Source organism: Panthera leo, chromosome A2, assembly GCF_018350215.1.
Source record: "Panthera leo isolate Ple1 chromosome A2, P.leo_Ple1_pat1.1, whole genome shotgun sequence".
NCBI lineage: Eukaryota > Metazoa > Chordata > Mammalia > Carnivora > Felidae > Panthera > Panthera leo.
The window spans coordinates 41,382,032-41,409,669 of NC_056680.1; the positions used below are offsets into that span (position 1 = coordinate 41,382,032).

Genomic DNA, 27,638 nt, shown 5'->3' on the forward strand with positions numbered 1-27,638 from the left:
TGAGGTTTCTTTCCTAACCACCTTCCACAAACAGATGATGAGCCTTCGATCACTATGCAGTAAGTCCAGGAAAAGAGCAGTTTCTTCTGTGCAAGAGGCTCCCAAGGTCACACATCCCGAGCTGGGGCTCAGGCCTACCTGAATGAATAGAGAGCATGCTCCTTTCCTTTTTTTTTCAACTGCCCTTTTAGTTAAAAGGAACAAATTGCCTCCTGTTTAAGTGACAGGTGGGAATATTAGTTTTGTCTCCAGCAGTCCCCAAAATAAGAAAAGTAAGCCCGGATAATACAAAGAGAAAGTAGTAAGTCAAATACCAACAGAAGAGCTTAATTCCTCAGCTGCCAAACAGAAGGTGGAAGAGGAAGCATTTTGGTAAATCTAATGGCCTGCTAGCAGTACGGGGAGTTTTTGTCTTTTTTTTTTTCCCAACATTAAGTTTGTTGTTTTTCTTCTTTTTAATCAATAAATATCCACAACGTAGCATGACCAAGATGCACGCTGTTTTACACTCAGTAGGTATTTTTCAAAACAGACTGTTGTGTAAACATTTCACTATTGCTAGTTTTTTTTTTTTAATATTTATTTATTTTTGAGAGAGGGAGACAGAGAGCGTGAGTGGGGGAATGGCAAAGAGAGAGGAAGAGAATAGATCAGAAGCAGGCTTATGCTGACAACAGGGGGCCTGATGTCGGGCTTGAGCTCAAAAACTGAGAGATCATGACCAGAGTTGAATTCAGACACTGAGCCAACTGAGCCACCCAGGTGCCCCTCATCATCGCTAGTGTCTTAATCTTAACCATGTAACATGAATTTTATGATTAGTAGTATCAGAAGGACAGTTTCACAATTGAATTTGTAGTGCAATGGCAGTTATTATTGGTTCCATTTGTTGCATCAGTGATTTGATTAACGATAAAAAATTAATATAAAGGTTGCTCAATCATTTTCATTTATATGGTTGTGTACAGATGGACAAATGAATTCTAACATCTCACCCATTTCTGTAAGTCATTTGCCTCCTTGTGTTTACTGACACTGCTTAAAGAAATTAATGTGGTGTTCCTTGTGGGCATTGGGAGTTGACCTTATGGAAAAAGAAAAAAAATACTGGCCAGCAGTGGACATTTCGCAAAATGGGCCAAGCCTCTTCTTGCCATGGTGGCTGGCAAATAAAAACTCCAAAATCTGTTCAATTATGTGATACTGCTTTAAACTATGAAAGTCATATCACAAAACATAAAATAACTATCTCCTCCCAAAGTTTCTTCAAATTATATGCACAGATACACGTTAAGATGCATACATAATTTGATTGTTCCTTACTGCATATTGTTCTCATCAAGTACTTTGAAATTTACAGTTATCTCTATCTAAAATAGCATCCGATGTTGCATATCTAATCATGGGGTTCTGTCATCTAACATTGTCTGAACTGAAAGTGTCAGCTGATGTTCAAAGGAAGCAACATGCAGAAGTGAACATAAATTTTACCTGCAGATCTCATTCATGAGGGATAAAAAAAAGCACATGACAAGCTAGGGCTCACTGACAAAACAAGAACAAAGAGCCTGCTATTTCTCAAACTAAAATATTCTGCAGTTTTTTAGTTAGGGTTTTGCTTTGAAAGTAATACGGATGCAAACTGGTCCCTGTGAATGGACATTTTTTGTCCAAGTTTTGAATTTACACAAGTAGGGACAGGGTTGGGGTGTGGGTAAGGCTCGGAAAGAATGCGTAGTCAATGGAAGGTTGCCCTGGAAAGTGAGGGAAGGGATCCTCAAGGAATATCCTTGCAGGCTTTTTCACTGCTGGAGTGTCTCAAAGACATAGCATGCAAAAAGAAAAGTTTTAAAACTTGGAGGAAACAAAAGATAGAAAATGTGGGAGAACTGGACACTACATAGTTGACGTGAGAATTATAGAAAAACATGTTAAAAAAAACCAAAACCTTGCACAGTGCCTGCCAATAAGGACAGCCAAGTAGCTATGGTCCATATTTTTATGCAAGCTCAAAGACACGGACTGGCAACTGGTAATAGTGAGGAAATAGTCTATTTCCACACTGATGAGTATTTCCATCTAATCAAACTCATATAATGATTAGCAAGATGGTACAAATATAGTATAAAGGAAATGCACATCAGTGTAAGGAACCAATCTCCCAAACACTCAGCAGTAGGTAAGATGAATCAGCAAGTTACTTGAAGCAATAAACATTAGTACGTGTTCACAATTCATCCCAGGAAAACAATGTACAGTTTTGTTTGTTTTGTTTTGCTTACGTGTTTATTTTGAGAGACAGCGTGCACACATGTGAGAGTGGGGGAAGGGCAGAGAGAGATGGAGACAATCTCAACGTGGGGTTGAAACCTATAGAGACAGACGTGTAACTGACTGAACTACCCAGGCACCCCAGCAATGCACAGTTTTTAAGAAGGAAAGACAAAAGAAATAAATACAGAAGCCAGGACTACGACTTACCAATTATCAATCCCATTGAATAACAAATGGGATTCTGATCCCCTAAGCCACTTGGCACACTAAGGCAATTCCTGCACAGGTAATACTAATTAAGTCTGAAGTTTTTTGACTCAGGAACAGCTCTGTATTCAAAGAACCACTTTGCTTTCGGTAGCCCAACCTCCCTGGGACACTTCAGTTTCTGTCCATTCTCTTAAGGCTATTCACCTTAAGCGTAGCTGGAGAAAATGGCAAATGCATGTAAATGGTTTTAATAGGCAACTCATTCCAATGTGTACCTGGGCTGTCACGTCTTCCAAACACTGATCAGTATCAATATTCTCCCTTACCCAGTATCAAGGAGAAACCATTTGGTTCTTTTCTCTGAAAGGATCTACAATACACCATACTCAAAAAAGGCTTACTGCAGGTGAAAGCTTCACAGGGGAAAATTCAGACAACCTAGATCAAGAACCCATTGGACCAGTAATTGGTCATGTGACTGGGGATAAGGGCCCCAAATGTTCTAATCCACACTGTTCTCTTTTACAAGATGGGCATAGCCTGGAATATATGAGTGTATGTGCAAAAATACATGTATGTGTATGTATGCAAATAAATCCATTTTATCAAAGATTACTGTTATCAATGTCTTTTCTTCCTTCTTGCCAAGTATTTCTTCCTTAAAGGTTTGCGCTCTGGTAATTCAGGGCTTCCTGTTCACAAGAAAAAGCAGCTTTTCTGCAGGTTCCATCTCCTTCCACCTCCTTTTTCCTGAAATAACTCCTCAGTTTCCACCTTACCCTGTTGACTTGAAAGTCCTTCCACAGCTGTATTCTGTCTTTCCTTACTCCTCACACTTGCCCTTGGGGTTGGTCTGACTCTCCATCCATCATCCTTAGACAGTCTCACCAGTTGCTATCACAATCAACACCCCTCACCATCTGAATCTCCTGCTGGGATACCACGTGCCCACCCCTCCCCCACCCCCACACACTGGGATCTCATCTTGTGACTTGCAGCTCATACCACCCTGACAATCTTTGAGCATCTCAGAGAACATACTGAGTACTGAACATACTCAGTATGTTCAAAACACATCCAAATCCCTGACTCCTTCTGTGTTTATTATTTCTTTTAAGTGTCTCATTATCTTCCCACTCAATTTGGAAACCTCGAGAGTCCCCTTCCACTATCTTTTCTCTTTCACCAGGTAGAACTATCCAATTGTTCATCATACCCTTTCAATTCTGACTGTAATTTCTCTCATCTCTAGTCTTTACTTTGTGATTCCAACTACCCTGGTTTGGGTATGAGTTATCTCTCACTTCATGTACTACAATAACCCACAGGCAGATCTTTCCTTTTTGTTTTTCTTCCTTCCAGTGTATCCTACAAACATCCTTTGGAGACACTGGTCTCACAGCAAAGCTAAGATGGCATCATTTCTTGCTTAACAATTTCTAGCCCCAACCTCATTTTTTCCCTACCACTTCTCAATTGTGCTAAGGGCACAGACTCTACATCTAATTTATAATGGAAATATGACTATACTTGATAATGTATTCTATAAGTGAAATTTGCTAAGGGAGTAGAACTTCAATGTTCTCACACACAAAAAAATGAGACATAAAATTTACATTGTCTAGAAATAAACAGGAAACTGAAACAGGTAAAATTAATTTTAATCACATTTTATATATAGCCCAATATTATCAAATATATTTCAACATTTCAATCAATATAAATATTGTTAATCGGATATCATCTATTCAAAATATGTCTTTAAAATCTAGTATTTCACACTTAAATCTTAGTTTGGGGCACCTGGGTGGCTCAGTTGGTTAAGCGTCCGACGTTTGGTTTCGTCTCAGGTCATGATCTCAGGGTTCATGGGTTCAAGCCCCACATTGGGCTCTGTGCTAACAGTGAGGAGCCTCCTTGGGATTCTCTCTCTCCCCCTCTCTGTGCCCCTCCACCCCAATCTCTCTCTCAAAATAAATAAACAAAAACTTAAAAAAAAAACAACCCACAAATCTCAGTTTGGATTAGCCATAATTCAAGTGCCCGATAGTTGCACATGACTCTGCACAGCACGGCATAGATCTATAGAAACACGGCTTGGGTTTGAAATGTGGCTACACTTAATAATGGAATGTGACTTTAGGCAAGGTAGTAATCTCTCTGTACCTCGGTTTCCTTCTATAAAGTAATAATATTTGTAATAATACCTAGCTCAAAGGATCACTGCAATAATTAAATACAAACAGACTGCTTAAGCTGGGGTTGACACGCAAGAACATTTCAATATACATTGATTGTCATTATTATCAAAGCTATTACATACTTGCCATGTATGACCGGGATCCAATTCTATGTTACACTTTTCTCCAGACTTAAATAATCTTTCCTACCCGTTATGGGCTGAATGTTTGTGTCCTCCCCAAAATTCATATGTTGAAGCCCTATTCCCCGATATGACAAGGCCTTGGGAGGTAATGAAGATTACATGAAGCCACGAGGACAGGGCACTCATGATAAGATTAGTGTCCTTATAAGAAGAGACCAGAGAGCTTAATCTCTCTATCTCCCTACCATGTAAGGACCTAGCAAGAAGATAGCTGTCAGCAAACTAGGAAGAGTGAGCTCACCAGCAGTGGATCAACTGGCACCTTGCCCTTGGATGTCCCAGCCTGCAGAATTATGAGAAATAAATTTCTGTTGTTTAAGTCACCCAGTCTATGCAGTTTCAACATACTAAGTTAGACATTGCCCCATTCTCTTACATCATGTCCAACTGTAACATAATGGTTATATCCATGGGCTGTGGAGTAAGGGCTGTCTTCCAGACTGGTTTTCAAATGCCAGCTCAAACCCTTGTTAGGTATGTGAATTTTAGAAAATTCCTTAACTTGTCAGAGCCATTGGTCCCTCATTCATAAAATAGTGATAACAATAGTACTAGGCACAGAGGTTGCTGAAGGAATTAAACAATATAATCCACTCAAGGCCCTTAGCTCAATGCTTGGTACAACGTGCTCAATGCATGTTCATTCTCAATATTATTATTTTAAGATCCATCTCAAACAGTCTTCCCCATGAATATTTTTCCTTCTTCGTTTCTCTAAGTTCTCTCTTCTTAGAACTTCCATTCCAGTCTCTTTTTCCAGCACTTTTCTTAAATAGTGTCTTAAATCTTTAGCATTTTTCTTCTCTCACTGTTTACATGTGCCTCCTTTCCTTCCTAGAGGCAATAACCCAATCCATCTTACCTTCCTCTATACCACTTATCACAATGCCTTACACAAAACACTCAGGAAATGCCCGCTAAATGGCCGTTCAAAAAGATAATCTGGGCTGCAAGGTGTGGGATGCACCAGAGAAAGGAAGGGAAAGAAGGCAAAGAGATGAGTAGCAAGGCCAAGGTGATAGTTCGGGTGAAAGATTATAAAGACGGGTTGACCATGAAAAACTGTACTGGAAATGGTGAAAATTAGGAAGAATGACAAGGAAGTGTAATTCAGGGGCACCCTCTATCATAGCATAGACACTGCCTTCTCTTTGCTTATAGATATATTTGTTAGATAAATATTTCTGACCAGAATATCAAGATTTTCCCTTTGTTGTGCCTTGTATAAATGCATGCATGTACATGTGTATGTTTGTGCATGCGTGTGTTTGTTTTATACTCAAAGTTCACCATCATTCATGAGTTAAGACTGTACTCCTACATAGGAGCCCAATCCATCTAGCTCTGCTCATATATCTCATGCAAAGACAAAATACGCACAAGGGTACTTAAAAACACTTTTATGTGATGAGTACTTTAAGACAGTTTATCACTTAGGCAACAGTCAATTAAATTGGTTAGCACTGCATTTCTAGGAGTCAGTGAACTAATCAACAGATGCATTTGAGACAACAGCCACTTTAAGAGCTAAATAAAATTGTGGGTTTTATTTAATCTTATGTGTTTACTGAACTCTAATAGCATTTCCAATACACATTATTTTTTAAGTCCCCCAAACTCTTTCTTACTCACCATCAAGCTTACAAAAATCCAATAGGTGGAATTATCAATGATCACGGTTATAAGAACAAAATACACCAACAATGCCTGCCTTGTTTTTCTCCAGATTTCCACATTCAAACTCTGATAGACTGTCAAGATGTAAATGGGATAAATGAAAAGCAATTCAAGATTTAGGGTGCTGCAATTGAGAGGGATGATTTGAAATAAGTTTATCGGTGAAAATAGGGAGGATGTCAAGATTTATAAGCAGAGATCAGCAACATCTCCATTTCACCAGTATCAGTGCCATCAAATCATACTACACTGCACACAAACACAGCAGAAGAAATGACAGTCATTTGAGATTATGGCAACAGTTTACTTGAAGTGCCACATCCAACACCAAACTCGTTTTCTCAGTGATTACAAGTGTGGCATCATTAAACCAAATGAAAAATATTTCAGGGGGGACTTAACAAGTTTATTTTGCTTTTAAAGCTTTCCTTAACCACGATTGGGATGAAAGACTGGCACAGAAAGTGATTCACATTAAGGTGACAAAGAACAGGATGGCATGTGTGATTGGGGCACATGAAGACATTGTATCCTTTACCCACAAACTATTGGAGAGCGTATGATTTTCAAACGCAGCCCAAACGTACGGCTGTTGTTTGTAGATGCTGTCCATTACTAAATCTGTACTGTTAAAGGAAGCCAAGGCTCATGTTTAGTGATCATACATTTCATCTTAATTACAGTATCAACAGTTTTTAAGAAATTATTTAATCAGGGCGCCTGGATAGCTCAGTTGGTTAAACATCCAACTGTCGATTTTGGCTCAGGTCATGACCCCAGGGTCATGGGATCAAGCCCCATATCAGGCTCTGCACTGAGCATGGAGCCTGCTTAAGATTTTCTCTCTCTCCCTCTGTCCCTCTCCCCAGCTCATGAGCTCTCTCTCTAAAATAAAAAAATAAATAAAAATCAATTATTTAATCAAGATGATCTAAATCATCTCATAAAGCATGATCTATGTTCTCAGTTATAACAGATTTCGGGATGCAATGAGAAACATATGCTATCTTCATAGGTCTTGGAAGAGGCAAATGAAGTTCAGGGGTTAATGTAGCTCTGCAGAATAAAGACTGGGCCAGGTTGGGGAGGGCACATGTGTTGGAGGAGGGCATTTACTGCTTTTTATGCTGTTTAAGCCAGGGTGGGGCCATGGAAGTATAGTATCACTGAAGAGCTGGTTCTTTCTGCTATGTTTGATCTGTATGCATAGAATCAGCTTTTCCCTCAGGCTTTTTTTTTGTCCCCCCCTCCCCCCCCCGCCCCCGCCAGTGATTGCAGGATGGCCACCTATGGCAATCAGGATTTCAGGATTCCTCACTTGGACACACTAGGATATAGGGCACTTTCCACAAAGTGCGAACATAAAATCTTACGGTAAAAAAACTGCCATGAGCTCAGTAGCTTAGGCTAATCATTGGGGCAAATGAGACAGGTCCATCTTGGAGCTTTGCAGGGTATCAATCTCTTCCAAATCTCATGGCTGTTTCATGATTGCAGAACAGAGTAGATGTTGGAGACACTACCACAATATCCATGAAAAGAAGGTCAAGGACACCTGAAGATCATCCTCTCTTCTTAGATTATTGGCTACTTACTTTCACAACTCATTTCTAGGTATTACACAGTATTAGTAGATCCCAATATATTGGTTGTTCACTAAAATTTTAGAAGAACAATTTGATGAAATAAGAATAACTTCGAACTTTTACAGAAATACGGTATTTTCCATGGTGGTGTTTTAACTAGGCATCGACAATAATTTTAGTTATCCAAGGAAATTTCTCTTTCCAAAAGACATATTTACTTAGCTAGTCCCACTAGGAAATTAAAACTAAAACCACAACAGAATATAGACTGTGAAGTCTAGAATTTCCAAATGCATTCATTAAGGACTTGTCTACATTCACCAAGCTACGACACTTGAAATCCGAACTCAACCTACAAAGGATTCAGTATTTGTAGGCAAAACACTCTCAGGAAGTATTTACAACTTTTCATACGAAATCAACAAATCCCAATTCCTTAATTCATTTGGTTTCCTGTTGGGCTAGTTACATGGTAAAAACAGTTGCAAAATGGTCAGGTTTCTATTTCATAAATGTCTAGAGTTGTGCTGTTCAAAATAATATAATGGAAACCACACATATTTTAAATTTCCTAGGAGCCACATTTAAAAAGGTTAAAAGAAACAAGTGAAATTTTAATATTTTTACTTTATGAAATACATCTAAAATATTACCATCTCAACCTCTAATCAATATAAAACTACTGAGATGTTTTTAAATCTTAAAAGTTTTGGTACCAAGGTAGGAAAATTCGTGTGCCCATTTTGTGCTTACAGTACATCTCAATATGGACTAGTCACATGTGGCTAGTGGCTTCCACATTGGACAGTGAACATCTAGAGTTTCTCCTATAGTTAAGCAATTAATAAGTAATTCAGTAGTGAGACAACAATCTCCTTGAGCTCTTGAGGATTCCTACTCCATGGCCTATACCCTGACTTTATTCCAGAAAATAAATTGAAATAGTAAATACTAGTGATTAGGGGACTACACTTTGGTTTCAAAGACAATAAAAATCTTGATATAACCACACAGATTAGGAAAGTTACTTAAAAACTTAGAGACTGTTCTCCTTGTCTCTAAGATAGAAATAATATCTATCTCATTGTATTTTTGTAAATTAGATGAGCTAAGTAAAGCACCTCAATGAATGAGGTTCCATTTATTAATATTGTTAGTATTACTGGGGTACCTGGGTGGCTCAGTCAGTTAAGCATTGGACTTTGGCTCAGGTCATGATCTTGTGGTTCGTGAGTTTGAGCCCTGGGCTGACAGCTCAGAGTCTGGAGCCTGCTTCAGATTCTGTGTTCACCCTCTTTCTCTCTGCCCTTCCCCCTCCTGCTCTTTGTCTCTCTCTCTCTGTCAAAAATAAAAATAAACATTAAAAAATTGTTAGTATTATTAACTTTGCTGTCATTACTATTTTTTCTTCACCCTCATGTTCCTCCCTTTTCTGGCTTCTTCTCAAAATGCTGGAGGGTTCTCTTTTGTCTTTCGTTTCTACTTAGGTCTCTGGCTCTTAAACATTTTTGACAGCAACTCAGTAAGAAATATATGTAACATGAGGACTCAACACACATATATTAAAAGGAAGGCACCAGGAGGACTGGGGTATTGTTGGTTTTGTTTCACTGCTGTATTCCAAATGTCTGGAAGTGTTCAGCAGAAAATATTTACTGAATGACCAGTGCATGCTGATATATTCTACTCCATCCCTTTTTAATTCTAATTTACCTACTTTAATAAAAAACAGTGGTCATGATCCATTACATTGACTTTTTTTACCCACTATTTAGTGGAAAACTGTTACCTGTGCTTTGGGCTGGGTCTTCATTCCTTCCATGAGGCACACTTCTGGATATGGACAGAGATAATTTGCTCTAAACACAAGGTGACAGAGAGCCTTCGAGTCCATCCTTGACTCATCCTTTTCTCTCATACCCACATCTATTTTGCGAGCAAATCTTTATGATTCTACCTCCAAAATACACCCCAAATTTGACCAGCTGCTATCAGCCTGGAGTCAGCCACCATCACCCCCTGCCTGATTATTACATTAACTTGTAACTAGTGTCTCTGCTCCTCTACAATTAATCCACAACACAGCATCTAGCAAGGTCCTTTTAAAAGATAAGTCAGATCACATCATTTCTCTGCTCAAACACACTGTGTCTACTAGGGGCCATTTAGGACAAAAGCTCTAAATATTGTCATTTACTCATTGTCAGCCATTGCTTTATTTTCTGCTGCATCCATTGCCACAGGGTCCCTTGGCTCTCACCTACCGCTTCTCTCTTGGTTTGACCATGCCAGCTTTCCCGTTGCTTCTAGAACACCCAGCTTGTCATATGTTAGAACCTTTGCATGGGCTATTGACTCTGCCTGGAGCTTTCTTCTCTAAATATCTACAAGGTCAACTTGTTCACCTATATGTCTTTGTTCAAATATCACCTTCTCGAGGAGGACTGATCTTATTTAAAATGGCAACCCACATCTCAATCTCCCACACTCACAATATTTTGTTTTTCTTCCCCAGTGCACTAGCATCTTCTAATTCAATGGCATTTTCCCCGTTACATGCCAGAATGTAAGTACCAAGGACAAAGAGCTCTGTCCATTTTCCTCACTGAAAACAATATGGGTTGAATAAACAGATGCCAAAAAAGTATTTCTTTAAGAATGAATGAAGCCTATGGGCATCGGGGTGGCTAAGTCCATTACGCATCTTGCCTCTTGATTTTGGCTCAGGTCATGATCTCACAGTTCCAGAGATTGAGCGTCATGTAGGGCTCTGTGTAGAGAGCCTTCTTGGGATTCTTTTTCTCTCTTTTCTGTCTCTGCACCAATCCCACTCATGTGAGCTCCCCCCCCCCCACACACTTCTCTCTCTCAAAATAAATAAATAAATTTAAAAAAATGAATGAATGAAGCTTAGTGGTTTGTTTTTTTTGAAGAAGAAGAAAATCAATCAAATTTATTCTAGAATAAAAGTCCTGGCTAGAAATTACTTTTGCCTCTTTGTTGTGGGGGAAACATGCAGAGATAAAACAATAGAAGGAAATGAAAAACTGCACAAAATAATGGATAATGAAAAGCTGAAATATGAGAAGACAGCAAACACATATTATCAAGCATTTGCTGCATTTATTGGATTTATATCATTGGCTAAACACTACTCTAAGTAAGCAAATTTGCACAGTGGGTTTTTACTTGCCATTGTTACGAGGTAGCCCCTAAATCATGAACAGATTTTTAACTTTAAAACATAGACGATGACCCATACTGGTTAGCAGAATATCACACTCACAAACCAATCTTTTAAAGTAAGCTTTATATAAATCCTAGAGGAGTACTAAAGTAGGTAAAGTATTATATATAATCAACAGTCTTTAGAAAATTGGTAAGAGCCCAATTCTTCTCCATAATTATAAAGATGATCAATTCTTTAAATAACATTCTGTATAAATGTATCATATATCAATTAATATAATTCTTCCTTAAAAATCCTTAAAGCTTTTTATTTTTATTTAATTTTCTTAGGTTTATTTACTTTGGGAGAGAGAGAGGGAGAAAGAGATATCAGGGGAGGAGCAGAAAGAGAGAAAGAGAATCACAAGTAGGCTTCACACGGTCAGCATGGAGCCTAACGTGGGATTTGAACTCGCAAACTGTGAGATGATGATCTGAGTTGAAATCCAGAGTCAGACACAACTGACCGAGCCACCCAGGTGCCTCCCTCTTAAATTTTTTTTATCAACAAACTTTTATCAATATAAAACCTTTTTTATCCAGAGAATCAAGTTGACCTTTAACTTGTTTTATGAAGTCCTAAGATTTTAGCAAAACAGACACTGCTTTTTCTATAAATTTGCAAAAACAAAATTTGTAAAACATTTCTCAAACATGCTGAAACAATACATACAACCTGAACACTATATAAAATTATAACTTAACATTTTACACCACTGATAAACTGATCTCATTTTCTGTTGCTACACTTTCACTTTCTGAGCGTATCTTCTTCTTTTCAATTATTTGGAAAATTAATTGGAAATTAACTGGAAAATTGGCAAATTGGAAAAAATTGGAAAATTTCAAAAAATTGGAAAATTTCGGGGTTGCCCTATGAAAGTTGCTGTGGTGAATAATAATATTGCTGTAGTACAATCTCTTTCAATTTGGTCCCTCTACAACAACAGGACTCAAATTTGAAACTGTGTAAATGAAGAAAAGAATTCAAGAAAAAAAATATTTTAGTCTGGATATCTGTGTTGATCTTTCTCCAATGATCACTTGAAAAGGCAGAAATCTGTAAACAGTTGGTCCTTTGTTCTTCAATGCAGATTAGTAGCAGTCAAAGAAAGTGATTTGGAAGCAAGATTGACGGGCACCTGGGGGGCTCAGTCGGTTAAGAATCTGACTCTTGATTACAGCTCAGGTCATGATCTCACATTTCGTGAGATGGAGCCCTTATCTGGCTTCTCGCTGACAGTGTGGAGCCTGCTTGGGATTCTCTTTCCCTCTCTCTCTGCTCCACCCATGCTCCTGCTCTCTCTTAATAACTAAACAAGTTTTAAAAACGAAACAAAACAAAAAAACAAGACTGAGACATTAAAAAGGAACACCCACTTTGAAAAACCAAAAACTTTACTTTAAAAGGTAGAGGTTTTAATTTATAATCTCTGATTTATGAATTTTTTTGCCATAGATTTTCATTTAACTATTTGAAGAATGTTTTAAGTCTGACATGAGAGCTCAAAAATCTACTCCAATATATGCATGTCTTCAAGTAACACGTGTTTTATTTGACAATGCATTTGGGGGCGCCTGGGTGGCTCAGTCGGTTGAGCATCCGACTTCAGCTCAGGTCATGATCTCACAGTCTGTGAGTTCAGGCCCGGCATCAGGCTCTGTGCTGACAGCTCAGAGCCTGGAACCTGCTTCAGATTCTGTGTCTCCCTCTCTCTCTGCCCCTCCCCTGCTCATGCTCTGTCTCTCTCTCTGTCTCAAAGATAAATAAAAACATTAAAACAAAAACCAAAAACAATGCATTTGGCCTCATTCCACACCAATTTGTCTTCTTAGAAAGGAAAAATGACAGCATGCTTTTTTAATTAGTTTCTTTAGGTATCATAAAGAAACCGTGTTGAGGTAGAAAATTGGTTGTCTTCTCAGGAGATGGGTGCTATGCTTTTTAGGGGTAAGAGGTGATGGTCCCTGTAATTTATTTTCAAATGGGTTAGCCAAATAAATAAAGGAAACACACACACACACTTATACACATACGCACAGAATACATTAAAATGGCACAATATTCAAATACAGAAAATATAAATGGTGCATATGTGTGTATTCATTACACTATTCCTTCAACTTTGTAGGTGCTGGTCAGCACCTTTATAGGTGCAAAGAAGGAAAATGATAAAAGAAACCAAAAAAACTAATTGTGGTATATATACCACTCTATTTTAAAAAATCCTTCTCTAACTTAGAAAATAAAAAAAAAAGGAAAATAAAAAAAAAGGAAAGGTCAAATAATTTACAGTAGATTCTTTTGTATGATAGATATGAGATTATCCATTTTTGTACTTTGTTCTAGATTTTAAATTTCCCAAAAATTAAAAAAAAAGTAGCCTATGTTAATTTTTGATCCCTAAAATAAGTTATTTGCTAAAGTAAAAATCATATTGTTTTTAAGATTAGATATGAAAATACTGGCGTTAAAACTTATATTCTCCTTTGTATATGAGAGATTACAAATTTTAGCTCCTTTTGCGAAAAAAGTCATGAATTAACATTCTAAAATTCTGATTAGCTCTTCAATCATACTACTACAGTAGGTCTATATTCTTAGGTGTCATTATATTTGCTATGGGGATAAAAATGTCTTGCAAAAATGGGGGGGACGGAAAGAGAATCCAATTTTCAGAAGGAATGAAAATTTCCTTCTGGGAAAAATATTTGTTTTCTTTGCTACTGGTGGAGTATTACTTCAACATTTAAAAATTATTTAACATAGGACTCAAGTAGAGTTCCAACCTCAATTTAGAAAATACAGCTTATTGTTACCTCCTAGGCAGCCAATGAATGAAAGCAGGATCAAGTGTTTCCATGACAACATCATCTTTAATTGCCAAAAGCAAGAGTAACTCTTGTCCAGTCTCTGATGAACAGAATGCTTTGTCTTCAGGTAAATCCTTTAATCTGTAAAATATATGTACAAAGAAGTTAGGCTTAAAAAAAAACATACTGCTTTTAAAAACAGATTTTCTTCTTTTCATAAAACTATATTCATCATGGTCACTCAAAATTCTGAAATGAACTGAATCTGTTTTGATACAAAAGAGATGTATGAAGTGTACAGACTTTAAAAACACTTTATATAATGGATATGCAGATAGAAGCAGCTTCACAGAATTATAGATGTTCACAATACTAAAATATTAAATATTAACATATTAAATATTAAAACTTTTGATAGATAATAATTAGAACAAATAACATATTACCCTAAAATTCTAACTTTTCTCATTTTCTCTAATGATAACATTTTGGTGAAACTAAGAGTCAAATCAGCAAACATCTTAAAGCACCATTTGCAGTGTCTCTGAATCCCTAATAAGATATATAAATTATAAATAGCATTATCAATACTCAAATTAAGCCTGTTTTTCAGATACAATTGCAGAAATCCCCTAATTACATATGCTACATAAAACAGATCCAAAAATGTGAACGGTGGAAATTGTTTGGTCTGAGAATCTTGCAAATGAAATGATTTTCTTCTTTCTTGATTTCTCATAAACTTCAATGTGCTGATTGAGAGAAAATAATTATCTGAATACCCTGTGTCACTTTCAGTGGCCATTTGACACTAGTTAATGTTATGGTTAATGATCAAGTAAGCTAGATATGCACACCTAAAATTGGAGAATCTTTTCTGGACTGCTGACACTCAGCTGGTTCCACACAGGGGAATTAATGACTTTGACTATCATCCACGTTAGGAGAAAAGGTGTACAACTGTGATTCAGCAGCTGCTATGAATTGAGTGACATTACTTGTTGCTGAGCAAGAGAGAAAATGTCAGCTTTCTTAAGACAATGGTGGTTTATCATGGGATCCTGACATGCACTGTGATGTATTCAGTCAGAATGAAGTGTGTCCAAATAATAACAATGCCATGAGTGAAAATGTGATAACCTGTAAGTTACACACTTAAAATAATATATTAAATCAGTCATTCCTCTAGTGGTATTCTTATGCACTTGTAATCTAATATATGTTCTTGGGGGGGATGTAAGTGGTGGAAACACAACAAAAATGCCAGGATTTAAGTATGACTTGATCCATGGGAATATGAAACAGGTGGAATTACAATTGTTCTAAGAACTGCAGGTGAGTAACTTACTGTATCATGGTATCTATGGCCATCTCTCACTTGCCCCATTACTACCAACTGCTTGTGTCTTGGGTTCCCCTAATGCAAACATTGCTAAATGAATTCAAGTGCAAGCAGTCTACCTGGGTGGTGAAGGACAAAAAGAGTCAGGGTATGAAGCAATGAGACAGGGGAGGAAGGCAGCCAATAAAGGGTAAGAAATAAAGTCACTGATCCTTGTGTAGGACTAGAGCTTACTCCCACTGGGGAGACTCTGGAGGTCCAGCCCAGGCAGAATAGATGCCACAGAGTCATCCAACAGTTATCGTGGAGTTGCCCAGAGCTATCCTTGCCCAGGGATAAGGGAGCTGGGGTACTTATACACCAGTCCCCATTAGTCACTGTTTGGAGGCTATCCTCAGGGAGTGTTAATTACCCAACACTTCTAATCTCTCCCTGGGAGAGCATAATGGCTCCACTGCTAAAAACATTCCTTCAGGTAAAGAAATGTATATGGTGACAACTGGAAGTGGTGTGTGCATTGACATGATAAAAAAACTAGACAGTATGTCTGGGGAAGGCATAGTGTCTGTCACAGCAGGCACATGAACCTGAGAGTTTTTGAAGCCATTTTCAATACTATCAGACCCCAAAAGACTGATGGTTGAAATTACTCAATGATTTAAGCATACAAGTGGAGATACATGTTCTGTCCCCATCAATCATTACACTTCTCAAGTATTTCCAGTGGTTGAGTTTCCCTACTTGGATCAAAGGCTTTCCGATACCGAGCCTTCCTTCTTTTATTTCTTCTCAATCAGTTGTGTATTTTGTGTCCATGATTGTTTTCAGTTACTAACTTGAATGATAACTTAAATCATTCTAGATTACAGGTAACTTATAACTGACAACTATAAACACCATAATCATGCATATGAGGAAAGTAGTCCAGAAATAATGAGAAGGTAACACAAACTACACAAACTCACACACATGTACACATGCACGTGCACACACATAAAGTAAAAAAGGAAGAAATAAACTCTCAAATAAAATAGAATGACAGTCACAAAAGAGGTGGGAACATGAAGTGCAGTAATATTATACATGATGTGTCGAAGATTCATAAAACGTTTTGGAGTGATTGCAAGATGTATTACAGTCTGGAAACAGTGGGTAAGTCTTAAAAACAGGAAGGGCTTGAGGAGTATAACAGTAATTGAATTGCTATCTCTTCCTTTGAGGAGTTAAAGCTATCCAGTTTATACACTTAATCAAACTGGGAAAGCATTTGGTAATAACAAAATAACAGACGTAAAAAGTACAAGTAGATGGAATTTTCAGGAAAACAAAAAGACAAACTTTAGCAAAGCATCCTGTAGTACCATCAACATAATCATTATTAAAAAGCATCCAAGGTCACCTGGATGGCTCGTCAGTAGAGCATGCAACTCTTGATCTCAGGGTTGTGAGTTTAAGCCCCAAGTTGAGTTTTAAAAAATCCACATATATATGAGAGGCTTTGCTATATACCATATAGCGAACAAAATAAATAGCCTCTGTTCTGACATTGCAATGGAGAAATAAAATGTTCTGAATACTTGTAATTCGGATAAGGAGAAAATTACTAGACTGATAACTCTCTGAAGGTAGGACAGTAGCTCATTCATCATTGGTTGCTCCAATGTTCCAAATATCCTGTATATATAGTAGTAGCTTTCAAGTTTTAAGTTTTAATGTTTCTTGCTGAGCTTTAAGAACAATGAATAATTCAATTCAGGAGATTAAATCTTTGTACCGGACATCAAGTGAGTGAAAGCATTTCTACTAGAACGAAAAGATAAGTCACAGCTTGGGATCTAGCCACCGTTTGAAAATCATTTCCGGAAAATGTATTTAAAGGCATTAAAAAGATGGTAACTTAAAAAAAACGTTATCTTCCCAACATCACATCCCCAAAGTAACATGCATCTCTGCTGCATTTTAAAAGTATAGATGTGTTCAAAGAAGTTCTATAAAGTCTTTTTTGTAAACTCATTCATTCAACAAATATTTATTGAGCACCTATTAGAGGCTGGGATTTCAATTCTCAAAGAAGACACAGTGGGGACTGGGTTGTCAGATAATTCCATGATTCCTGCCCTCAGGAATTCCTGCCCATAACCTAATGGGAGTGAAACACGATTCAAATAATTACAAAGTATTTGTAAACAAGACACTATGAAAGGTATAATGAAGAAGTAGAAGTTTGTATGAAAGACTCAATGACCATGGCCCCCCCCTTCAGTAAGGTCAGGGAAAGGTCCTATGAAGAAATGAGAAAAGAAGAGACTATATAATCAGAGTTGTGATTTTTCAGCTATAGACAAATATTTGGTATGGCTTTGAGATGGTAAGGAGGCAGGTGAGTAGTCACTTTCTGGACCTTGTCCGATCACCTATCACCTCATCTCCCAAGAATTTCCCTAGAACCCCACCCCAACACCCTGGATCCACAACCTAAAGGGTTAATACCTGGCTCTGCAGGGGGCTTCCAGAATCCTGCTCTAGCCCATGTCACTTGTGATTGGTCAGTGCCCATGCCCTACTGCTGGTTACATATTTTGGCACTCATCTCTGGACATGAGGAATAGAATATGCAAAGGCCTTGGGTCTTAAGGGTTCATGGCTTGTTGTTAAAACAAAAAGAAAGCTAATGAGATGAAATGCAGGCAGTCAGGTTGAGTGTGGTATAAAATGAGACTGAAGATATATAATGCCTGGCTATAGACCTTCTTTGCTTGGCTAAGAATATTAGTATCAAGATAAAGCCCTTTGAAAAGTTCAGTGCAGTGTTAACCAGTAATTGCCATGATAGGATTTGTAGCAAACATTCAAATCAGACATATTGTAGCCTACATCAGGCTTAAAAGGATGAAAAGAAAACATTTTGCAACATGCCAGTTTCATTCTTACCTTCAAATTCATAGAAATCAGAGGCTGAGCAATATTAGGCAATCTATCTGACGTAAGAGAAGCAAAACATATATCCTAATATTCTTTTATATGCGCGCGCGCGCACACACACACACACACACACACACACACAGAAATACACTGTATAAGGTTTGGAGATAAAACATCATTCAGGACCATTATTTTTAAAAATGACGTTGCCCATTTTTAATGAGTGCTAAAGTAGGGCATTAACTTTATAAATAATGAAAGTAATTAATACAATCATGATCTGACTTCTCATCATTGCCATGTATTGTTACAGAGAGAAAGGACATATAAAATCTTGTCCCACTTGTGAAATCACCAAGCTAAAATAAATACAAAGGAAGCTACTTAAGCAAGACAAATACAAATCACAATGTCATCTGCCATATCAGGAATATTCAACTAGTAAAGGAATGCTTTAAATCAAAGAAAAAATAGATAGACTTTAGAATTTTCTCTAATAGGCATTTGCATCTGGGGACAACAGCTTAATATATTCACAACATGTTTCTCATGGCAATCTTTAAATAGTCCCCAAATTCAGTACATATTGACAACTGTACTATCTATTCTTAATGTCAGCTGAGCTAAAAAATGCTAGACCTTGGACTCAAAACCAAAAATGCTTTAAATAGTTGTTCCTGGTTGCTCTAAAAGAAGAGGCCATTTGTGGCTTTTGTCATATACCTTATGAAATTGCTACTAAGATTGCAGATCATGAAATATTGATATATATTTACAATATTAAAAGTATATGAGCAACTTTGAATGTACTCTTGGCAAATGCTCAGAGTTAAGTTTCTTTATGTGGTGGAAGTTTAGGCGTGAGAATGATCTGGCTTCTTTTGTATCAGAGTAATAGGCACCAAATGAGCATTCTTTTTTTCATTGAGACAAACCCTACAGCAATTTTGTCTAGAAGGATTGCTTAGCATATCTCTCACATCTGCAAAAAGACCCCTCAAATTATGACATCTGAGAAACAAAGTCCATTCATTGAGTGCATATTGTTTCCAAGCCCCATGAACCACTCCCCCCAAAAAAACCAAAAAACACCTTTGAGCAGATTAGAGACTTGTGTAGTAAAATACTCAATTATTAGTGGATAAAAGTTTGATGCCTTTGGAGTTTGTATTTTGATTCTTCCAGAATTTGTGTGACATCACTGTCATGGAATGCAACCACAACACTATGATAGTCAACTAATAAATAAGTTTAAGGGCTTGATAAGACTGCACATCCTGCCAGATCAGAAATCAGGCATCGTCTACTCACTTTGTTTTCATTCACAATCATTATCATTCGTTCATTCATAATCTTCACATCTTCCAGAAATGCTGTGATCTACTCTGCATACGAAACCTCTTTCCTGCTGGAACCAAACTGGCTGGGAATTCAATTTACATGAATGCTGGGCTCCAAGTCCCAGATTCTTGACAACTCCACAAACGTCCTCCCTACAGCTCACAAATGTTTAGTAGCTAAGGAGAGGGGACGTAATAATGTGCTCAGTCTGATGTTAAGTTCACACCAGCAGTTCTGCGTTTACACCGCACAATCAGCAAACACAGCAAATGCCAGCTGGAAGTCATCTTGCACTCCTGTGGACCCCTACAGTACCTGATATTCCTTCAAGCTCAACACTTCCAATACCTTCCATCATGGTTGTTTTGACTATGGCTTCTCTCTTGAACTAGACTACAATCTGAAAACAAAACAAAACAAAACAAAACAAAACAACAAAAAAACAACCACGACAGTGATTTATTACCTGTTGTGGGTTAAGGACCCTTCCGAGAATAAGCCAAACCTATGGATCCACCCACCTTACTACCCTAAATACACACTGACTGATATAACCTAACTTTTGTTTTGTACACAATTGCTTTATTACATAGAAAATAATTTCTTTCACACAGATAGAATATATATATATATATATATATATATATACACACACACACACACACATATGTATTCGTACACATATGCATATGAATGGATATGTATTTAGAGATTAATTTCTTTCTTTTTTGTCATGGAGAAATTAATAGAAGCTTATCAAAATAGAATTAAATATAAATTATACAGATTGAAATGAGAAAAAAATCTGTAAAAATATAAATGTTCTGAGAAGGCTACTGCTGAAGGCTTGACAAAGAAGCTGAAATTATGAAGCTGTTTTGCTATAGTGAGGCATGTTATCTCTGCCATCCAGTTAATTTTTTCTTTTGGTCCTTTTAGCAATCGGTGTACATGGGCAGAAAGAGAATCGGAGTCACGTTGTGCACACATCGAGTCCATGAGTCAGCTACATAAAAATGTTGCCAAAACACTGAACTGCCGTGTGCTGGTATCAGAGTCTCCTTTACTCCGTCCTCAACTCAAAGAGATCTTCTCTGGCAACTTGAAGAGATCTCTCTATCCTCAATTCAAAGAGATTTTCACTGACGATATGTCAGGAAGAATTACAAATCCATTTCTCAGTTGGTTCTACTGGCTTCAGTCAAATGCACACTGAGGAGAAAAGACACAGCCACCAAAACATGCCAACCCACTTCCTGCTTCAAAATATTAGACAAAATGTCAACGCTTCTTAAGCATACTCCAGAGAGGGCTTACTTCAATTCTCTTGCTTGATGTTAAGCCTCAAAAGAACATGGGTATTTCCAGGGCACTCTCTTTTACAAACATCTCTCCAACAAAGAGTGACTACTTGGCATGCAATGTTGACCGCTGTGGTATGTTCAGGACAATACTTATTGTTTTGGAACAAGTCCAAGTTTCAACAAAATTGTGGATTTTCTAGTGGAAGCTTCATCCCTGAAAAAGATCAACACTATCTAATGTTTTTATAATACAGTCAGACCTAAGGTGCTCTTTGGGATTTTTTTTTTTTTTTTTTTAGTTTCATACCTCTATTGAAAGGAACCTTGCCCTAATTAAGGGACTTAGGTTTTTGGGCCCTACCACATTTAGTAATAATAGGAAAACTAGACGATAAGCAAATTCTATGACATCTTTTTACCCTTGAGATTTTCCAAATTAAACAGGAATAAAATGTACAAAGACAAATTTTCATAATCATACATGTCACATGAGTTTTCTTTCCTTCTTATCAAATGGGAAATTACTGCAGATCTCATGACATGTTGATGAGGAACAACGCACCTTTCCTATGTCTGTATAACAACAGTCTTTGCCACGTACATTTATTTAGAATTTTAAAATAGCTAAGTAACAACATGATGGAAATGATTTCTACAAAGACAATTCTCAAAATTTCAGAAAGGAAAGTGAATAGTAACATAATAACCATAACCTTTTATTGAGTGTTTGTTACTTGCCAGGCACTGCTTCATACATCTACTCATTTCATCCTCACAATGATCCACGAGGCTCAATAATATCACTCCCATTTTTTTGGTAAATAAAGCGAGACACAGATGGGTCAAGATATTTGTTTTAAAAAATGATGCCAGAAGCTGTGTATCTTCTACATATTTTTTTTCACATATTAGGTGTCAAATGGAATGAAGCAATGGAGTCATTAGGGAACCAGAAAGTAGGAGCTGGTGGTTTGTATGTTTTTAAAAGTCTGTATTAATAGAATTGGTAATTGAAGCTAGTTTTATAAGTGATAATGCATTAAAATTTATTACATTTTTAAGAAATTAAATTTCTTCTATAAAGGGAAAGGACTGGGCTATTTAAGTAAACAACTCTTCTGCTTGATTTTAAGCATTTTACTGTGATAACACCCCCTCCCTGTTGCAGGTATGAATTAAGAAGAATTCATCAACTGTATCTGGGATTAAATCATGGTATCTCAAAGACACACAAAGTCACAAACATAAAGTGCAAAACAGTGTGTGAAAAGTCTGATACTTTTTGTATGCGGACAAAAAACATACATCTATATACATTCGTAAGCCCGGAGAACAGTTTCGAAGGATATGAGAACTGAAGAGAGCAGCTATTTCTGGGGAGAAAACTGTTCACTTGGGAACAGGGAATAGAAGAATAAAATACTTTTCACTCTGCATTATTTTATATATAAATATAATTTATAATATATATTATTTATATATAACTATATATTTATATATTTCTATACATTTTCTTCAATGTACATACATATATTGATTTCTCAATACAAAAACATATAATTATAAAACATTAACAAATACTTTTCAAAGAAAAATATCATTTCTTTCTTTTTTAAATTTTTTTAATGTTTATTCATTTCCGACAGAGAGAGAAACAGAGAGCAAGCAGGTGAGGGGCAGAGAGAGAGGGAGACACAGAATCTGAAGCAGGCTCCAGGCTCTGAGCTGTCAGTGCAGAGCCCAACTCAGGGCTTGAACTCAAGAACTGCAAGATCATGACCTGAGTTGAAGTCGGACACCCAACCGACTGAGCCACCCAGGTGCCCCCCAAAAAAGTCATTTCTAACATGATAATAGGTCAAAAATGTGTAAATGATTTTATTGGAATCAATAAAAGTATTCATTGTCAATAAAATCAAAAAAAATTCTTGGTGCCCAGAATCAAGGAGAAAGAGGTAAAAGGGGGTTAAAAAGTGCTAGAAAGGGTGTTTTGGCTAGAATATAAGCAGCATTTAACAGGAACCCTAGGTCTGCACTCCCAGCAAAGCCATTCTATTCCTTCCCTCATAATTTTGGGTAGAGAACAGTCACTGAGGGCCTACAAGCATATCAGGTACACACATACAGAGGACATTTGGAATTAAAACATCATCTTTGCCCTCAAGAAGCATGCTGATCCAGAAACATTTTAACAAAAGATTCTGAACTGGAGGAGAGGGGTCTGCAACAGGATGTTCATGTGAAGTTCCTTGGGTCACCAAGATATAGCAGGTGTTACATCCCAAATGAAAGGGAGGTTCCAGAACAGAACAGAATGAAGAACAATTTTTCAAAGGAGATACTGCAAAACCATTTGTCTGGCTCTGAGGACCTTCCTCGCATGAGAGGTTTCTGGAGACTGAGTGAAGAATTTGAGAAGTTTCCTTGAAGAGAATTCTGGTAAGTTCCACCCCCTTGGAGGGAGGAAGAAAGGTACTTCTTTTAACCTACGGGGTTTGTGCTTTAAGGACACAGAACCGCATTGTGGGGGATGCAGCGGTCTAGGACCATACTAAAGAGTAAGGGCAGACTGAAGCAGAACAGGAAATTGATCTTAGAAGATGTTAGGGGCACAGAGTGCATGTCGTCTCCTACGAGCCAGACACACACTGGGGAGCAGCTGGGGAAAGGCAGTGCCATACATTCCAAGCAGGAGAAGCACCTGGGTGGTTGCGGGGGGCTGGGGGGGTGGGGAGCTGGGAGGGAGGACACCTTCCACAAGGAAGCAAGGGTACCTCTGGATTTCTGGTGGCTGAGAAAGTAGGAGGTGACCAGATAGGGGTGGGAGTCCATCACCACAATTAGAGGGGGAAACACCCCAAGTTGGGGGGATCTCTAATGAACCCATGAAAGAAAATACCAGTTCTGCATTCCTGGCAAGTGTGAAGTGCCATAATCCCAAACGACTATAATGGAATCAATCAAGTAAAAGGGGCTGGCCTCTTCTCTTCCCATTCAAAACACTAAACTGAATTGGAATTAGCAAGTTAGGGGTGCCAGGTGTGAAGGGGAAGCCAAAGAATTCTATCTTTCTTGGACTGCAGACTTCCCCTCTGCAGCAGGTAAGCACTGGAGGGAGATTAGTTTTGTCTTCAAATCAAGTTCTGAGTTTTAACTATTACATGGGACAGGGGACTTTAATTTTTTGACGGAGATTATGTCTGATATTTAGGCACCGTCAAAAATAGAGGGGATGGGGCTACCTGGGTTTTCATCCAGGAGCAGGAAAGGGCTCCACAGAAAGCATCTAAGGGGACAAAGTGGACAACAAGATTGCCTTCTGGTCAGAGCTCATGAGCTACACCTCTTCAATGTACAGTTACGGAGAAGTATGACCAACGGTTAGGAAATGAGGAGACTTCACAGGACAGCCTACAACAGGTGGCATCCAATGTAATTCTTGAATTAAAAAGGGTTTACCTAGCAGACAAGGAAGGAGGCAAGTATGGGAGAGCACCATAACGTCGGCAAAGCCCAGCACAGTAAGTGATTCATGGGAGGGAATGAAATGACTCGGAAATCCAGAAAGCACTGGGGTAGAGAGAAGGATCAAGAAGCCCAATGTTTAAGATGTGAGCAGAGGAAGATGAATTCCTTAAGGCCAGAAAGGGATCACCATGAGAGGCCCAGTACAACCCATGGATGGACCACATTATGAAAGCAAAGAGGGCATGGCGAGTGTGTAATTTTGCCAGGGAGTGGAGAAAAACTTAAAACGCTGATTGCCTGGGGCTGGGAGTACGAATGCACAGGGACCGCAAGTGGGCAGGAGAGTTCTTTCTATGGAGATGAAGTATTCTAAAATTGGGTTATGGTAATGGTTGCACAACTCTGTAAACTTACTAAAATTCACTGAATTGTATACTTAGATGAGTGAATTTTGTGGTATGTACATTTTATCCCACTAAAGCTATTTTAAAAAAAAACACATATAGGGAGAGAAAGAATGAGAATAAGAAAGAGAAAGAGACAGCATGAACAAGATACTGTGAATCAAGACCTTCAAGATGCCTTTGGGGCTGTGCCCTCAGTGATGTTATCATGCCAGGCTCAGTGAGTCCTTGGGAAGCTTCAGCCACATTGAGGAGGAGAGTAGAAGTGTAATGAGAGGGCAAGGAAGTGGCCACAGCAAGAATCAGCTACTCTTTCAATAATTTAGAATGAGAGAGACAGGATAGTGGTTGGAGATGGGTGGAGGGTCGATGGAGAGTCAATGAAAGCTACTTTTAAGTTGCAAAGTTCTTGAGCATATTTATAAATGGAGGGGAAGAAATATAGGAAGGATAAGGTGTGTTTTTCCAGAGAAGAGAATCTTCCTGGAGTTTGCTTGCATGGTATTGATTCTGCCCCAGCCAAAATCACATGAGTAAGACTGAAGGTACAACAGTGGAGAGGAAAGGGAAGTGATTCACCACTGTCCCACGTCTAAAAGAGAAAAGATGAACTTTCGAATGGAGACATCTTGTTCTGGAGTATCCCAGGCTGGGCTCTGTGGCTCCTTATATCCAGTCACAGAAACACTGATGCCTGGCCAGTGACCAAGTGCTCAGCATGCCGTCTGCCTGTGGCTGTTTGTATTTTTATTTTCATAGGTAAATTCATATAGAAAGTATGGTTTGATCTAATGAAGTCACTCCATTTTAAGGAGTTTTTTTTTAAATTTTTTTTAACGTTTATTTATTTTTGAGACAGAGAGAGACAGAGCATGAACGGGGGAGGGACAGTGAGAGAGGGGGACACAGAATCGGAAGCAGGCTCCAGGCTCTGAGCCATCAGCCCAGAGCCCGACGCAGGGGCTCGAACTCACAGACCGCGAGATCGTGACCTGAGCTGAAGTCGGAAGCTTAACCGACTGAGCCACCCAGGCGCCCCTATTTCAAGGAGTTCTAAAAACCAACTGCACTGCAGCACACTTCCTCCTTTTACATCACAGGTTACTCGGGGAGCAAATTTGACTATGCATTCTACGTGAACATTCTCAAAGCACTCAGAAACATTTACAAACACTAATAACTAAATAGGACACTAATACAGCACTTTGGGGGACCTCTTCATCTCCCAGATTTCCAAACCATCATGTTGGCAGCAATGGGTTCTATGTAGACATTAATAGCACACATTATTTAATGTGTGTGAGGCAAGACTCCAAGTGCTTTATAAATATAAACACATGTACTGTAACCATCCCCATTTCACACATGAGGTTACTAAAATAGATAAAGGTGAATTAACTTGCCCAATTTCACATAAATGACCTGGCCTAAGGTAAGTCTGGTATTTTTAAATCTATCCCTAGTTGTTGTTATTCTGCCTCATCTGTAATTGGTTTAGCCTGAGACGTGGGCAGAATGTGGTTCTTGGAAGCTTGAGATCTCTGATCAGAGGTTAGCCAGGCATATACATCAGGTGAGGTGATGTGTTCAGGCCCTAGGGCAGTGGTTCTCAACTGGGGGAGACTGTGCCCTTCAATGGACACTTGTCAATGTCTGAGGAGGTATTTGGTTGTCACAACTGAGAAAGGGAAACTATAGATATGCTACTGGCATCTCGAGGGTAGGGGTCAGGGAGTCACTAAACACTCTACAATACACAGGACAGTCCCCACAAACAAAGAATTACCCACCCAGAAATGTGAACTGTGTCAATTTGAGAAACCCAACTTTAGAGAAGTTTGGCATCACAAGACCCTAAAACCACCAGTTTCTGTCAGCCTGGCTACTTACTATTCATATTTTACAGAGGAAAGTAAAGACATCCAACCTTGATGTGTCCGTTCTCAACCGTGAACCTTAGTAAAAAACAGAAGACCATGGTGGTCCTACTTTGTAAAAGTAACTTTTTATTAGAAAAAATTCTAATCACATACAAAGTAAACAAAATAAATGAACTCCAGTATACTCATGACCCAGCCTCAACAGTATCAATACCCTGATATTTTTGTTGTGTCTGTAGCTCTACTCACCCTGTCTCCCATTTGATTATTATTGTCTATTTTAGGTATAATTTGCATACATAAGAACCACCATAAAATGTTTAATAGAGAATTTCGAGTAATCATTTTAGTGGAAAATAAAGCAAAGATCTTTCTACTGTAAGGTAAAATATGAACACAAAGACAAATGTTTGCCTACATGAATTATTACTAGGAAAATCCCTTTGTAGTGTGGCCTCATTTTACCAAGTGTCTCTCACCCAAGGTCTCTCTCACCTGCTCCATCAAAAATGGCTTCCCTGATATCTAGCTTCTAAGTCAGTGTTTCCCAAACTTCAGGTTATGTTCCATTCAAGGTGCTATGCATTGGTTTTTTGTTTGTCTGTGTGTTTGTTTGGGGGCAAATGAAGGAAAGAAAAAATGATCAAAATGTACTGAATTTAATAAGGGTTAGTACTGACTGGTTTGTACCATGATATTATGGAAGTACAATGCATTAAATATTAAGCCCTGAAATGAACTAGCATTTCTTACTATGAATGGTGGTTAAGAATAGTTTAAGTTTATTTATGTATTTGGAGAG

General features: G+C 38.1%; 1 protein-coding gene across 1 annotated transcript in view; it reads right to left on the minus strand.

Moving 5' to 3' along the window:
- CNTN3 (contactin 3) overlaps positions 1–27,638 on the minus strand; it is a 341,782-nt gene that overhangs the window by 240,868 nt on the left and 73,276 nt on the right. The window contains exon 2 of the mRNA XM_042927535.1: positions 14,182–14,316. Coding sequence (XP_042783469.1) covers positions 14,182–14,236 — 55 coding nt within the window. The 5' untranslated portion in view covers positions 14,237–14,316. The remainder of the gene's footprint in view (positions 1–14,181; positions 14,317–27,638) is intronic.